Below are 15,010 nucleotides of genomic sequence, written 5' to 3' on the forward strand. Positions count from 1 at the left end.
ATGTCTCTTGATTGGTGAGTTTAGGCCATTAACATTTAAGGTTACAATTGAAATATGATTTGTACTTCCAGTCATGTTTCTTTATTTATTTATTTAGTTTGGCTAGTTTTTACTTTTTGGTTATTTTCCTCCCCATTTACTGAGATACCTCCCGCTGTTGGTTTTGGGCACTATTTTTCAATTCGTCTTCTTGTAGTATTTTGCTCAAAATGCTTTGCAGTGCTGGTTTTCTGGCTGCGAATTCTTTTAGCTTTTGTTTATTGTGGAAAATTTTAATTTCATTGTCAAATCTGAAACTTAATTTTGCTGGATACAGTATTCTTGGTTGGAATCCATTATGTTTCAGCGTTTGAAATACATTGTTCCAGGATCTTCTCGCTTTCAAAGTCTGTGATGAAAAAATCAGTCGTTAACCTAATTGGTTTACCCCTGAATGTAATCTGCCTCCTTTCTCTCATAGCTTTTAATATTCTCTCCTTGTTCTGTATGTTGGCTGTCTTCATAATTATATGTCTTGGAGTTGGTCTATTACAGTTTTTGAATGTTTGGGGTCCTGTAGGCTTCCAGGATTTGGCAATCCATTCCATCTTTCATCTCTGGGAAGTTTTCTAGAATTATTTCATTTAATAGGTTGTCCATTCCTTTGGTTTGATTCTCTATGCCTTCTTCTATCCCGATGACTCTCAAATTTGTTTTTTTTATGACATCCCATATCTCTTGAATAGATTGCTCGTGGGATTTAAGCATCTTTTCTGTGTTGATTATATTCTTTTCAAGTTGATAAACTTTGTCTTCATTATCTGATGTTCTGACTTCTACTTGATCTAGTCTATTTGTAATATTCTCGTTTGAGTTTTTAATTTGGTTTATAATTTCCTGCATTTCTAGGATTACTGTTTGATTTTTTTTAAGATCTCTATCTCCTGGTAAAGCTCGTTCTTTGCCATTTGAATTTGTTTGTTTAATTCATTTTCAAAATATACTTTTATTGCTTGGACTTGCTGTCTCATGTCTTCTCTAATATTCCTTTCCATCTGAGTTAGGTATGCCTTGAGTTCTTTTCCTATCCATGTTTCTGATGCTTCTAGGTCCTCCTGTAGATTTAAGTTGTCCTGCATTGTTTGTACTCCTTTTTTCCCTTGTTTTTTTCATAATGTTCACGTTACTTTCCAGCTCTATTTGATTGCTGTGTTTCTGCTCTCTTCTATAGATTTGTTTTGGTTTTGTATATCTCTGTTGTCTCTCCTTTGTGTTGGTAGACTATGCCTGCTAAAGTGGATTCCACTGGGAAGGAATTCCAACGGCCGAGCTCCAGTGATGTCACCTCTCTGCTATGGCGGGCCCCACGCTCCTTGCCGGGGTTTCTGAATCGGGGGATGGGACTGGACTGTCTCTGGTTGGTTTTAGCTCCTGGTCACCGGCGGGCAGGGCGATCTCTAGCCGCCCAGTCGCACGGTCGGTCGCCAGCGGGCGGGCGGCCTCCAGCCGCCCAGTCACGAGAGCCGCGGGTGGACTGTCGGCGGCGGTTGTGCGGTCTCCCTCCACCCGGTCGGGTGGGCCTGGCCTCTAGTCCCCTGGTTTCTCCTGTTAGTCCTGGTTTCTCCCGCTAGACCAGATTTCCCCTGAGTGATGCCTCTTGGCAGTTCAAACTGTACTCTGGGCCTGCTGTTTGTTGGGTGTGGAGGGTGGCTATTGGGAACCCCAGCACTCTATTGTTTTGATTTTTTTCCTGCTTGCCCCTCTCCCAGCGCTGGCAAGACAAGTTTTGTTTTCGCCACTGATGGGAGGGGGAGTTGAAGGTCAGGTGTCTCTAGTTTTCCCGGAGTCTTTATGCAGGCTCGCTCTGATAATCCCTCCCCTGGAAAGCCTAGGAGAGATTTTATTCGAATTCCCCACTGTATGGGAGATGAGCTCAGTAACACGCACCTGTTTTATTGTTGCAATCTGTCAGAGAGTGGCGGTGGTTACTTCAGCTCTCCAAGATGGTGGCCGCTGGTTTCCTTGGTGGAGTTTCCGTTGTGGGGGATAGAACTGTACCTCTTCCTTCCCCGTCTGAAATCTCGAACTCAGCCCGGGGCTCAGTGCGGGCTCAGCCGGCAGGATTCCACAGATCTGCAGCCACGTTTCTCTCTGCTTGCTGGCCGCTTCTCGGTGGCGCCCTGCCATCTGTAGCCACGGGGCGGGCACACACCTGTTTTCTTGTTGCAATCTTTCGGAGAGTGGCGGTGGTTACTTCCTCTAATGATATCTTAAGGGCTTATTCCATCAAATTACTTTATAGGCTCTTTTTGATACTTCAGCAACTGACTCCCTCATGATAGAGATCTTACATAAGAATTAGAACCTTAGCTCTGAATTATACTATGTAAAAAAGTGATACCATATTAGTAATCCATGTTTCAATTTGTTTTTGTCCCAGATCTATTCTTTCTCTGGTATTTTCCTTTTCTGCTGCCTCATTTGCAATCTCTTTACCTGCAACGTGCTTTTCTTTATTTTGGTTATTTTTTTCTATTTTGTCATCTTATTTACTGCTAGAAGCACTAAGTTTTTATAAGCCAAGTGGGCTATTAAACCCAGGAGGTCAAGGACTGCCTTTTCACTCATTAGACATCTTAATTATCATGTATGTCGAGCACCTGGCATAGTGGTTATGTTGTTTAGCAAATAACTTTTTTCTTTTGGCACCAGAGATTGAACTCAGGGAAACTCAACCACTGAGCCTCATCCCCAGCCCTATTTGAATTTTACTTGGAGACAGGGTCTCACTGAGTTACTTAATACCTCGCTGTTGCTGAGGCTGGCTTTGAACTATGATCCTCCTGTCTCAGCCTCCTGAGCTGCTGGGGTTACAGGTGTAATACTTTTGAATGTACAGATGGGCAAACAAATGACCTTTATTAAATTAATTAGTCATAGTCCCTTGAGATTTGCTCCTTCCTTCCTCAGGAAAAAACCTTCAGAGCCCAACTGCCACCACCGGCTTCCCACAAGCCTCTCAACCTCCCCCACTCCTCCTGCTCTTGAGGCCGATTGGCTGGGTCGCCTGGGCGGAGCCAAAAAAAGTCCCCCAATGAGCAGCTCCATGGTCTGAAAGGGCGGGGAAACAGCCCAATGAGCATCACCACAGAGGAGCCAATCAGTTGGCAGCTAGAAGTTGCTGGGGCCGCTGTGAGCCAATCATCAGCTGGCAGCTGGAAGTTTGCTGGCAGCTGGAAGTTTGCTGGGGCCCCTTCGGCTGTGGCTCTCAACACAAATGACCTTTATTAAATTAATTAGTCATAGTCCCTTGAGATTTGCTCCTTCCTTCCTTCCTTCCTTCCTTCCCTCCTCCCTCCCTCCCTCCCTTTCATGTTAGAGATCAATTCCAGGTCCATGGACGTGCTTGGCAAGCATCTGCCTCTGAGCTATATCCTCAGTCCTTTTTATTTTATTTTGAGTCAGAGTTATACTGAGTAGCTCGGCTTGGCCTCAAACTTGAACTTGTTCTGCCTCAGCTGCCTGAATAGCTATGATCATAACCATGAGCCATCAAGTCCCACTCTTTCAGATCTTCTTAAAAACATATATTCTTCCTAACTTCTACCCAAGATTTAAAAAAAAAAAAAAAAAGTGCTGGAGATGTAGCTCAGTGGTAAAGCGCTTCTGGGTTCAATCCCCAGTACCCTCCCAAATAAATAAATAATTAAAAAAAATACTTCCCCATACCACAATGAAACAAAAACAAACAAAAAACCCCCACTTATCTCCATTTATTTTAGTTTCTGGTTATTTGAAATGCAGTTAAGTGAATATTGTAATGAGTAAGTTGTGAGCAGAATTGCTCATAAACTCTTTCTCACTGGGGTCTGTTTTAGATCTGGTATCACTCTAAGACATTTGCTCATTGGAAAGGAGGATGTACCGTGAAAATTCCAGTTGCCTTGGATACTGTAAGTTATTTTCAGACTATTATTTCTACCTGTGTTGTATTTGTCTGCTCTGATTGCTGTGACAAAATACCACCAACTTGGTGGCTTAAACAGCAGAAATTAATTTCCTCACAATTGTGAAATTTCTATTTCCAGATCAGATGAGAATGCCAGTTGATGCAGTTCCTAATGAGGCACTTCTTTCTGTCTCTCCTTTTTTTAAAAGTATATTTCTAGTTATAAATGGACCCAATACCTTTATTTTTGTGTGGTACTGAGGATCCAAGCCAGTGCTTCACATGTGCTAGGCAAGTACTCTACCACTGAGCCCCAGCCCTAATCCCTTCCTGTCTCTTCTTATAAAGACACTGTTCCTATCATATCAGGGCCTCACCACTGTGATCTCATTTTACATAATCATCTCCAAAGAGGTCCTATCTCCAAATATAATCACCTTGGGGACTGGACTTCAACAAATGAATTTTAGGGGGATACTGACCTTCAGTCTATATTGTGTGCCTGTATCATAAAACCAAGAATGTTAGTGTTCTGCATAATAACATATACATATAGAAATGGAAAGTAGATTAGTAAGTAGTTGCTTAGGGCTGGGGCAGGGCAAGGAATTGGGGTATGATGAAGAGTGACTGCTACTTGGTACAGATTTCTTTTTTGGGTATCAGAATATTCTAAAATCAATAGTGGTGAGGGTTGCAAGACCAATATCCTGAAGCCTGTTTAACTATATACTCTAAATGTGAAATATATATGATTATATCAATAATGCTGTTAAAATGTGAAGAAAAATGTCTTAAAATATATGTACTCAGATTTCATGGTATGAAATATCGGGGATAAAACCAACTCTTACCCATATGTTTACATTTGTGTGTCTAAGAAAAGTAATACTAAAAACAGAAAATGCAGTGATTATAACGCATTTCATATAGAATGTCCTTCTACAAGACTAAGTTAAAAACATGAATTTTCAGGCATGATCCTGGGCCTCTCAGCCCAAGGGAGTAATATCAGTATGATGTTAGCATCAAAGGGGCCTGCCTATCCAAGCTGTTTTGAGTTTCCAAAGGGAAGTTCCTTCCTGTAGCTAAATCATAAGCACTACCATAGTCCCTGAGTAGGGTGAAGATTGATAAATAGGCAGTGATGTGATTTTTTTTAAATTATCAGCAGTGATTTTTTATAAAGAATATAATTTCAGGGGCTGGGTGGTGGCTTAGTGACGGAATACTTGACTTGTACATGTGAGGCACTGGGTTTGATCCTCAGCACCATATAAAAATAAATAAATAAAATAAGGGTATTAAAAACAAAGAAAGTTATTTTGGATATTAACTTTCAGATCTAGATAAAAACCTTAATAATCATCTACTTAAATACCTTACACTTACGGGTAACTTATCTGTCCAGGATGACAGCTGGATTGTAGGAGAAATCTTGGGAGAAATGAGACAAGCTCCCAAGTCTGCTGATTCCTCATCTAGAGCCCATTCCACTTTAACTTAACACTGTGCTCTTAAAAACAAACAAACAAGCCAAAAAAAATGAAGAAAAACAGAACAGAGAGATTGGCCAATTAGAGAGGGAGATGTGGGGGGAGGAATAAGATGTTCTTTACTTCTTGTTGCCTACTGGGAATTAGGTATGGGGGACATTTTAACTACTTCATCCTCACTATCAACTTCATATATGTTCTTCTACTCTTCTCCTTGCTAACACTTTACCACAGCAAAGTACAAGTCCTCATGTGATTCTTACCAGGCTTTCCCTGCCAAGTGGCATTCCAGAAGATTGAGAGCTGAGGGCCATGCCCACATGATGTTGTTAGAATCACTTAAATTACCCTTGATGATATGTATAAGAAAAGCAGTTGAGGGCGGGGTGTTTGCTTTTTAGGTGGTGGTTGAGGTTTTTTTTTTTTTTTTCTTTTTTTTTTGGAGGGGGGTACTGGGGATTGAACCCAGAGGTACCTTATCACTGAGCCACATGCTCAGCCCTTTTTATTTTTTTGAATAGGGTCTCCCTAAATTGGTGAGGGCCTTGCTCAGATGCTGAGGCTGGCCTCGGGCTTGTAATCCTCCTGCCTCAGCCTCCTGGGCCTCTGGGATTACAGGTATGCACCACCATGCCCAGCTATAACAGAAGCAGTTTCACAAATCTACCCTCAGAATTGAGTCAGTCATTCTGGCGATCCAGAGAAACAGAGAGCAAAAAGTATTCTGGTGCAGTGATAAAGAACAAAAGTCATCTCCCCAAACCAAGAAATACTTTACATATACATATACATATACATATACATATACATATACATACACATATACATATACATACACATATACATATACATATACATATACATACACTTAGAAAAATTAAGTCTTTAGCAAGGCTCTAGAAGTAAACATGTTTATAATAATTTATGAGAATGTTAAACTACAACATAGGAAAGGCCAGTTATAGAGTGTGCAAAATAAAATTCATCATTTAAAAGAAAAAACAGTAGCTGGACATGTTAGTGCACACCTGTAATCCTAGCTACATAGGAGGCTGAATCACAGGTTCTAGGCCAGCCTGGACAACTTAGCAAGACTCCGTCCCACAAAGGGCTAAGGATGAAGCTCAGTGGTAGAGCACTTGCCTTCATGTGCAGGACCGTGGATTCAGTTCCCAATCTGCAAAGAAAACAAGAAAAGAAAAAGAAAAAGCAGCAAAAACAAGTATATGTGATAAATTAATGAAGGGTAGTCAGCTTCCCTAATAATTGGAAAGTGAACCATTTTTTTGTTGTTGTGCTCTTTCCTTTTAATGCCAGGATCCCCACATATACTACCTCTGTGCCCACAAATTTATCTTGCCCTAGAGTCTGTACTTGTACAAGTGGAATCTTATATAATGAAATATTTTTAAATTCTACTTTGAAATTTCTTTATATAAATACCTTTCCTGATATTGTTGCTCTGCTGTAGATACCAGTATTTCAACGCGGTGGAAGTGTGGTACCAATAAAGACAACTATAGGAAAATCCACAGGCTGGATGACTAATTCCTCATTTGGACTCCAGGTTGCCATCAGCACTGAGGTATTTGGGAAAACAGGTTACACTTTTTATTAGTTCTGTGTCTCTTTATAGTCTTTCAAAAAGTCTGATAGCATGTAAAAGTGGTGAGCCCCACCTATGGAGATAGGTACTTCTAGTGTTTATCTAGAAATCAAAGTTTTAAATAATTTCTGAATTATTGCCTAGCTAGTCTGCCCTTCTTGGAATTGTCTTAAAAGAACTTGGGGAAAGAGGAAAATGTCTTTCTTGAACAGTTGACTGTTGGTTCTTTTTAGCTGAGCAGTGATTACTGCTGGGCTAAAAGCTCATTAGATCATAGGCTGTGTATTAGCTCTGAAACTCATTCTCTCACAGAAGGGTACCTGTGATTATGGACCATTTCAGGGACCCCAACCCCACTAAATGACTTCTCATCAGGTAACTCAAACAACTGAAATCTCCCTGAGTAAAGCCTGGTAGGATCGAGATCTGATTTGTCCTTTTGAGAAGATCTTTAAGCCATATGAAACCTGTATCAGATTTCTCTCCTGGCCATGTGCCAAAATATAGGGCCAAATATAAATTTTTACTCGTATTATAATAATACTTACCCTTATTTATATTAGCATTGTAAAATAATTAAGTTATAGCTTTCTTTTCTGTTTCATTTAGGCATGTCTTTGTGGGCCAAACTAGGGATTTGGGACCCATGTGAAATCCCAGAATAAATGCAAAATACTAGAGATCCATTGCACATCAAGTATTGCCAATAATCTTAATCTGCCTTATGGAGTGCTATGACATTATATGATATGCAAAGGGGCCCTTCTGCCGAAAAGAGTAGGCACCAGAAACCTTTCTCGAAATGCAAGATCTAGAGATAATTGATCCTCATCCATTATATTCTGATTTTTTTTTAACATCAGTTTCATTCTGTGAACCTTCTTGACCTTGTTGTCACATTCTGGGATAGTGTTTTCAGGGATGCCCCTGACCATACTTCATAGTTTAAATTTTTTCCAACAAGGTTTAATTCTTCATGCACCTCTTATGTGACTTCTCTATTCATATTGTTTCATTATCTATTTGAGAGTGATTGGGTATTGAATATATTAGATATTTGTATGACTACTTTGTGCAGCTTAAATATTGCTAGTTAACTTTCTATGCTAAAACAAATACCTGAGATAATTAACTTATAAAAATAAAAGGGTTATTTTAGCTCACTTTTGGAAAATATTTCAGTTGGCCTCATTGCTTTTGGGCCTGAGGTAGCACATCATGATGGGGAATACATGGCAGAGCAGAGCCACCCAGGGGTCCCCACAGTCTCCTTCAAAAGGCACAATCCCAATGACCTGAAGACCACCACTATATCCCACTTTTTAAATGTTCCTGTGCCTCTCAATAACACCATGGGCTGAGGACCAACACATTGGACTTTGGGGACATTCCATATTCAAACTGTAGCAAATCTAAGTTTTTGTTTGACATAAGTTTTCACATTTTCAAAATTATGTCCCTTTGGGAGCTGACATTCTTTTCCTATTACATAAAACATGTTCCCTGATTCACTTAACAGGGTTCTGCAGTGGGGGAGTTATATCTCGACGATGGCCATTCATTTCAGTATCTCCACCAAAACCAATTCTTGCACAGAAAATTTTCATTCTGTTCCAGTGTTTTGATCAACAGGTAATAGCAGCTAAAGAAACTGTTTTTTTTAATAACTTATACTATATTTAGGCATCCTCAAATAAATGCATTGCTGTTTTCAGTTATTATTTAAAGAAATTAATTGGGACATTTTTCAGTTACTCTTCCATGAGTGTTTCTTTTTTAATGTTCATTTCATTCCCCACTACCTAAAAACTAAAAAAAGTGCAATTTGGGCTTTTATAATTCCTTCCACCAACTCATTAAGTGCCTGATTTCTTATAATTTGTTACAATATCCCAGTAACATTTGTGATTTTTGTGTACTTCTGTGATTTTCTCAAATGGTGTTAAAGGGAGATTGATTTGGCCAGTGGTTTGTTAGTCCTTGGCATAGAGTCATCTTTTCATCTCTTCATCATAGTCAATATGACCCTGAATGAATCATGACTCCATAGGGACAGATGGAAGGGAACTCATAAGAGATTTTGACCTGTGACTAATTCAAATCCCCATCCTTCTTCTCCTAAATCCATTTATATCTATTCCAGTTGTGCAGATGAGAGGGGTCGTTATCTCAGCAAATGTGTGGTGGAGCAGATCTTGTTCTTAGGCCTCAGGAAGAAGCCATCTTCTGTGACTACCCACTCATCTGGTTCGTTCTTACCTCAGTTCGTTATTACCTCAGCATTTGTTTTTGTAAACATGAAACTGTCTGCCATGAGGAAATGCTTAGTTTCTAAACTAACATGAGTCTAGCTCAAATGGACTCTGCACTTACTGGTGGAGGTCAAGTATTCTAGTCTCTATAGTGAGTAAGACCATTCTGGTCTTTCTTCTTGCTTCCTGCCTTATTTTTTTTTAAGGGAAATTGTTTGGGGCTTGACTTAGTAGTTTTTTAATCTGTAGATATCTGGGGGCTGGAGCTGGAGCACAGTGGTAGAGCGCTTGCCTAGCAAATGTGAGGCACTGGGTTTGATCTACAGCACCACATAAAAATAAATAAAATAAAGGTATTATGTCCATCTACAACTAAAAAACAAATTTTAAAAAATCTGGATATCTGAAGCCTTGGTGAATCCTGCCCATGTTGATGGAGTTTATGGAGGGGCATAGGATGGGAATTATATCCTTCCTTACCTACTGAATTTCTTGGGCACATCACTTTGTCAAACTGTCTTTTCAACCAGGGCTGTATTCAAAACAATGAAGGTTTTTCATAGTTTAAAAAAAATCATAGAAATTCGTGAGTAAAAGTGCTATTAGGGGGCTGGAGATGTGGCTCAAGGGGTAACACACTCGCCTGGCATGTGCGGGGTGCTGGGTTCAATCCTCAGCACCACATAAAAATAAAATAAAGATGTTGTGTCCACTGAAAACTGAAAAATAAATATTTAAAAAATTCTCTCTCTCTCTCTTAAAAAAAAGTGCTATTAGGGCTGGGGTTGTGGCTCAGTGGTAGAGTGCTCACCTAGCACATGTAAGGCATTGGGTTCGATCCTCAGCACCACATATAAATAAATTAAATAAAGGTATTATATCTACCTATAACTTTAAAAAATTAAGTGCTATTAAATTAGATTCTCAGGCGAGATATGTAGCTAGGGTAGAGAGCTTGCCTGGCAAGGTTGCCTGCAAGGCCCTAGATACTATCCCCAGCACCACACATATGCACACACAAAAATTAGATTCTTCTAAGTAAGTTTTTATGATAGAGTCAGAAAATATGTCAGATTTGAAGAATATATTTTTCCCTCCTAAGTATATGTCAAAATTTTCCTCTTTTTTTTGTCTTGCTATGTAGATGGTAAAGATCAGCCTGTGACTTTTATGTATTGTGCCAAAACGTCCACCCTGAACCTGGAGAAGCTTTCACTGAATATTGGCTGTGACTGGGAGGTCCACATCAAATGACAAAGAAGCTCCCCTGGTGTTGCTCAGAAGGAGCTGCCTGCATCTTTTCAGTTCTTCCCTTGGCCTCTTTTAAGATTTGTGCTGCAATCTAATTGGTTTCCTTAGCTAAAAATAATCTTGCATTAGTCACTTATATACTAATGGACAATAGATTTCATATTTTAAGATGATTAATGATTTTTTTTACAAATACGACTCTTCCTACATACCCACAAAGCCCTGAGACATTGATAGAATTGGTGAATTTTCCTTGCCTCTTGGACTATGGCCCTGTGGTAAGCTCTGTGGGCCAGTGAGTGGCCTCTTTTTGAGCAGGACTGGATGGATTTTTAGGTGTGCCAAGCCTACCCAAGTGGCCCATTTATTGGGCTTGCCTCAGGCCAATGTGGCAGATTCACTCTGGCTACAGTAGGGAAGTTGCCCAGTCTCCAAATGGACAATAGTGTCTGGTGCCACAGTTATCGTTTGCCTACATTAACATGGTTAAGATAACCCTCTCTGTGCGTACTGCATACCCTACAACAGTGGGGACCTGTTCTGCCCTAGAGATTTACTCAGGAGCACAAAGGATTATTTTCCCTTTCTTGCTTCTCAGGCTCAAAAGTTCTAAATTAATCTTCTTAAAATTTAAATTATTTGATTGTTTTTATTAAATACTGTCTACTTGCCTATGGATATTGATAATATGAGTAAGCTCTAAAAAAAATGAGTAAGCTCTAATTAATAATAATGCAATAAATACCCATGTCCTCACCACTGAACTTCAAAAATAGAGAACAAGACTGGGAATAGGAGAAGGCAAGTGAGGCACTTGCTTCAGGCATGATAAGAAGTATTTTAATGTACTATTTTTAAAAATTGTAATTATTGTAAAAGTCATGCTGAACAAAACATCAAAATCTTTTATAAAGACAGCCTCAGGATTATTGAGGATTATTATTCCTTTTGCTTCAGGCTCCAATATAGCTTGGCATGGAATAGAACATTACAACATACCAGTTGGATCACAATGATCTCTGCTCTGGAGACCCCAATAATTTTCTGTTGCCTACCACAGCATCTGTTGGAACAGCCTCAACTCCTCAGTACTCTCAGCATGCACACTTTCTTATCAGTCTTCCTCCACTTAGCTACTTAAAATGTCACCTCTGTGCCTTCCCTTCCCTGAGCTGCAGCATCCTCCCCCCACCCAGACAAATCTTACCACCCTTTCAGACCCAATTCAAATCTCACTTTTCCACACACTGTAACCACCCTAGCACCCCAACTCTTCAGTGCCCATTAGTAGTGATTTTGCCATTCTCTGAAATGCTGTCTCACATATAATTGTGGTGTATTATGCATTCTCAGGGATTGTACCATAATGTCTCAAGTATGTCTGTCTTTTCTTGATAGATTCTGTGTTCCTTAAAAGCATGTTATATTTCTCTTATATCTGCTAGAGCACCTTTACACTTGACTTTCAGTAACTGTTGGCTGTGATTGGTTAACTGATAGATTATATTGATTAAAAAGTGAATAAAGGAGACTGGGGTTGTATCTCAGTGGTAGAGTGCTTGCCTCACACGCATGAGGCCCTGGGTTCAATCCTCAGCACCACATAAAAAATAAACAAATAAAAATAAAGATATTGGTATCCATCTACAACTAAAAAAATTTTTTAAGTGAGGATAGCATGTATTTATTTCTAATTTTATTTTTCTGACATAGGAATCTACCCAAATGCAGTAAACATTGTACATTTCTGATGGTCACGTTTAATTGTATTAGTTGAGGTTTGAATTTTGCACCAAATGAAAGCTGAAATAGCTACATGTGTATCCTTTACTCCTATTTGTGTATGTTTTGCAATTAAGGAAAAAAGAAGACTCCTAAATTAACTGAAGTCATAAATACTAGCTTCAGTTTTCCCTTGCCAACCTAAAATAAAACATAGCCTGAAAACCAATGCTCTTTCCTAATATAAATGATGGGGTTTTATTGTTGTTATTGTTATTTTTATTAATGATGGGGGTTTTGTTGTTGCTGTTTGTGGTGCTAGATATTGAACCCATATCCTTAAACATGCTTGGCAAATGTTTTACTATTAAGCTATATCCCCAGGCCTAAATAATGGTTTTTAATAGCAATTGAAGTTTAGTAATTAAGACCTATCTTTAGAAAAACATTTATTTCATGTCTGTTATTCCATTAAAATATCTTTGGAGGAAGAAAGAAAACAGGAACTATTAAAGTTAGTGAGGAAATGCTCTGCCTTGACCCAAATCTATACTGAAACATTTTACAACAGAGAAATATTGTCTGGTGTTTTTGTTTTCTGCTCTTATTGCTTCTCATACTTTACCTGCCTTCTATGTGGAAAGCTATATACCAGAGATCCATGTGCAGCTGAGTTGACCTACCAATATTCAGTTATCTTGTGGCTAATTCTTGATATGTTTTCACAGGAAACAGGATTTTATGTGAGAAACTTAAATTGTTTCAACAAATATTGTAGCAAAGCTCAGTGAATCCATAATTTATCTGTCCTTCAAGACTTAAAAGCCAAGCAATAAATTGACAAATTCACTTAAAAACAGAAAGTATCCAACAGGAAAGTGGGCAAAGATAAACACAAAAGAAACTAAACAGACAAAATAAGCATATGTAAGATGCTCAGTCTTATTAATAATCAAATAAATTATTTTTTGCCTGATTGGCCAAGATTAAAAAGAATGAAAGCTGGGTGCCGTGGCACCCACCTGTAATCCCAGTGGCTTGAGAGGTTAAGTCAGGAAGATCTCAAGTTCAAAGCTAGTCTCAGCAATTTAGCAAGGCCCAAAGCAACTTATTGAGATCCTGTCGCAAAATAAAAAGGCCTGTAGATGTGGCGCAATGGTTAAGTGCCCCTGGGTTCAATCCCCAGTACCAAAAAGAGAATGAAAATCTCTGATGGGAGTGTGGGAAATAGGCACTCTTGTGAATCACTGACAAAATTATAAATAAGTATCATCTTGGGCTGGGGATGTGGCTCAAGTGGGGTAGCACGCTCGCCTGGCATGCGTGCGGCCCGGGTTCGATTCTCAGCACCACATACAAACAAAGATGTTGTGTCCGCCGATAACCAAAAGATAAATATTAAAAAATTTTCTCTCTCTCTCTCTCTCTCTCTCTCTCTCTCTCTCTCTCTCTCCCCCCCCCTCACTCTCTCTTTAAAAAAAAAATTTTTTTAAAGAGACATGACCCTAGTTGTGATCCTGAATTGGATTCTAGACCTATAAAGAACATTATTGGGACAGTTTGGCAACATTTTGAATGGAATCTTTTGATTGCATGGTAATTGTCCTGGTTGTGCTATGATTACAAAGAAGAATTCTCTTGGGTTTAGGGAAAACAACGGAATTCAGTCTGCAGGATTCCTTCACTTTCACTTTCACATCTCCTTCAATATCAGTAAATCATAATGATAGGCAGCAGAAGCAATCAAAACACAAATAAATGGAGGGTATTTATTTATTTTATTTATATGGTTCTGGGGATCAAAACCAGGGCCTTACACATGCTAGGCAACTGAGCTACATCCCATCCCCTAGAGCTATATGGTTTTTTGGTTTTGGGGGGAGGGAGGGGTACATTGTACCGAGATCAAACTCCGGGGCACTCAATCACTGAGCCACATCCCCAGCCCTATTTTATATTTTATTTAGAGATGGGGCCTCACTGAGTTGCTTAGCACCTCGAAGTTGCTGAGGCTGGCTTTAAACTTGTGATCCTCCTGCCTCAGCCTCCTAAGCCACTGGGATTACAGGCACGCACCACTATGCCCAGCTAGAGCTATATGGTTTTTAGTTCATAGTTAGCCACACGTAAAAACCTTCTGGGTAATGAGATTCCTATAACAATATCAAATATTCCACTCTGATTTTTAGATTTTTCACTTACTAAAACCTTCAAATGGCTAGCAAAATTCCAGAAGGCACTTTAACTAAAATAACTTCTCAGCCTGGTGGATGTGGGGTAGGAAGCTATCAGTAGCAACACTGGAAACAGACTACCAAATTAGCCACAAACAATGGAATACAGCAGCATTCTAGGAGAAATACAGATAAGGAGACATTGGCACCTGATATCTGATCTGCTCGTTTTATAACCTTCCTTGCTAAAGGTTGCAGTGCTGTGGCAAGTCACACAGAGTTGGGCAACTGTTTCTTGACAGTTGTTTCCAGCAGTGCTGATGGTATTGATTCCTCCCTAATTAAGGAAGGAAGCCATGACTAAGTGAGGATCTGGAGATCTTATACCTAATTCCATTAATAAATGTCATGCATTTGCTTCTTCGTTGCAAGTCAGGGGACCTGGAGTTTGGTTCTACAATAAGCAGGGGCACTCAATCACTGAGTCACATCCCCAGCACTATTTTATATTTTATTTAGAGGTGGGGTCTCACTGATCCTGACCACGCCATCAAGCCTCTCTGGGCTTTGGTTTCCTTATT

General features: G+C 39.5%; 1 protein-coding gene across 4 annotated transcripts in view; it reads left to right on the plus strand.

The window, feature by feature from the left end:
* Ganc (glucosidase alpha, neutral C) overlaps nucleotides 1-12,484 on the plus strand; it is an 86,430-nt gene extending 73,946 nt beyond the window's left edge. For all 4 annotated transcript variants that reach the window (XM_076850613.2, XM_076850616.2, XM_076850614.2 and 1 more), the window contains exons 21-25: nucleotides 3,858-3,932; nucleotides 6,896-7,009; nucleotides 8,550-8,662; nucleotides 9,174-9,277; nucleotides 10,427-12,484. In XM_076850613.2, coding sequence (XP_076706728.1) covers nucleotides 3,858-3,932; nucleotides 6,896-7,009; nucleotides 8,550-8,662; nucleotides 9,174-9,277; nucleotides 10,427-10,536 — 516 coding nt within the window. In that variant the 3' untranslated portion in view covers nucleotides 10,537-12,484. The remainder of the gene's footprint in view (nucleotides 1-3,857; nucleotides 3,933-6,895; nucleotides 7,010-8,549; nucleotides 8,663-9,173; nucleotides 9,278-10,426) is intronic.
* Nucleotides 12,485-15,010: the final 2,526 nt, after the last annotated feature.

Source organism: Callospermophilus lateralis, chromosome 3 (genome assembly GCF_048772815.1).
Source record: "Callospermophilus lateralis isolate mCalLat2 chromosome 3, mCalLat2.hap1, whole genome shotgun sequence".
NCBI lineage: Eukaryota > Metazoa > Chordata > Mammalia > Rodentia > Sciuridae > Callospermophilus > Callospermophilus lateralis.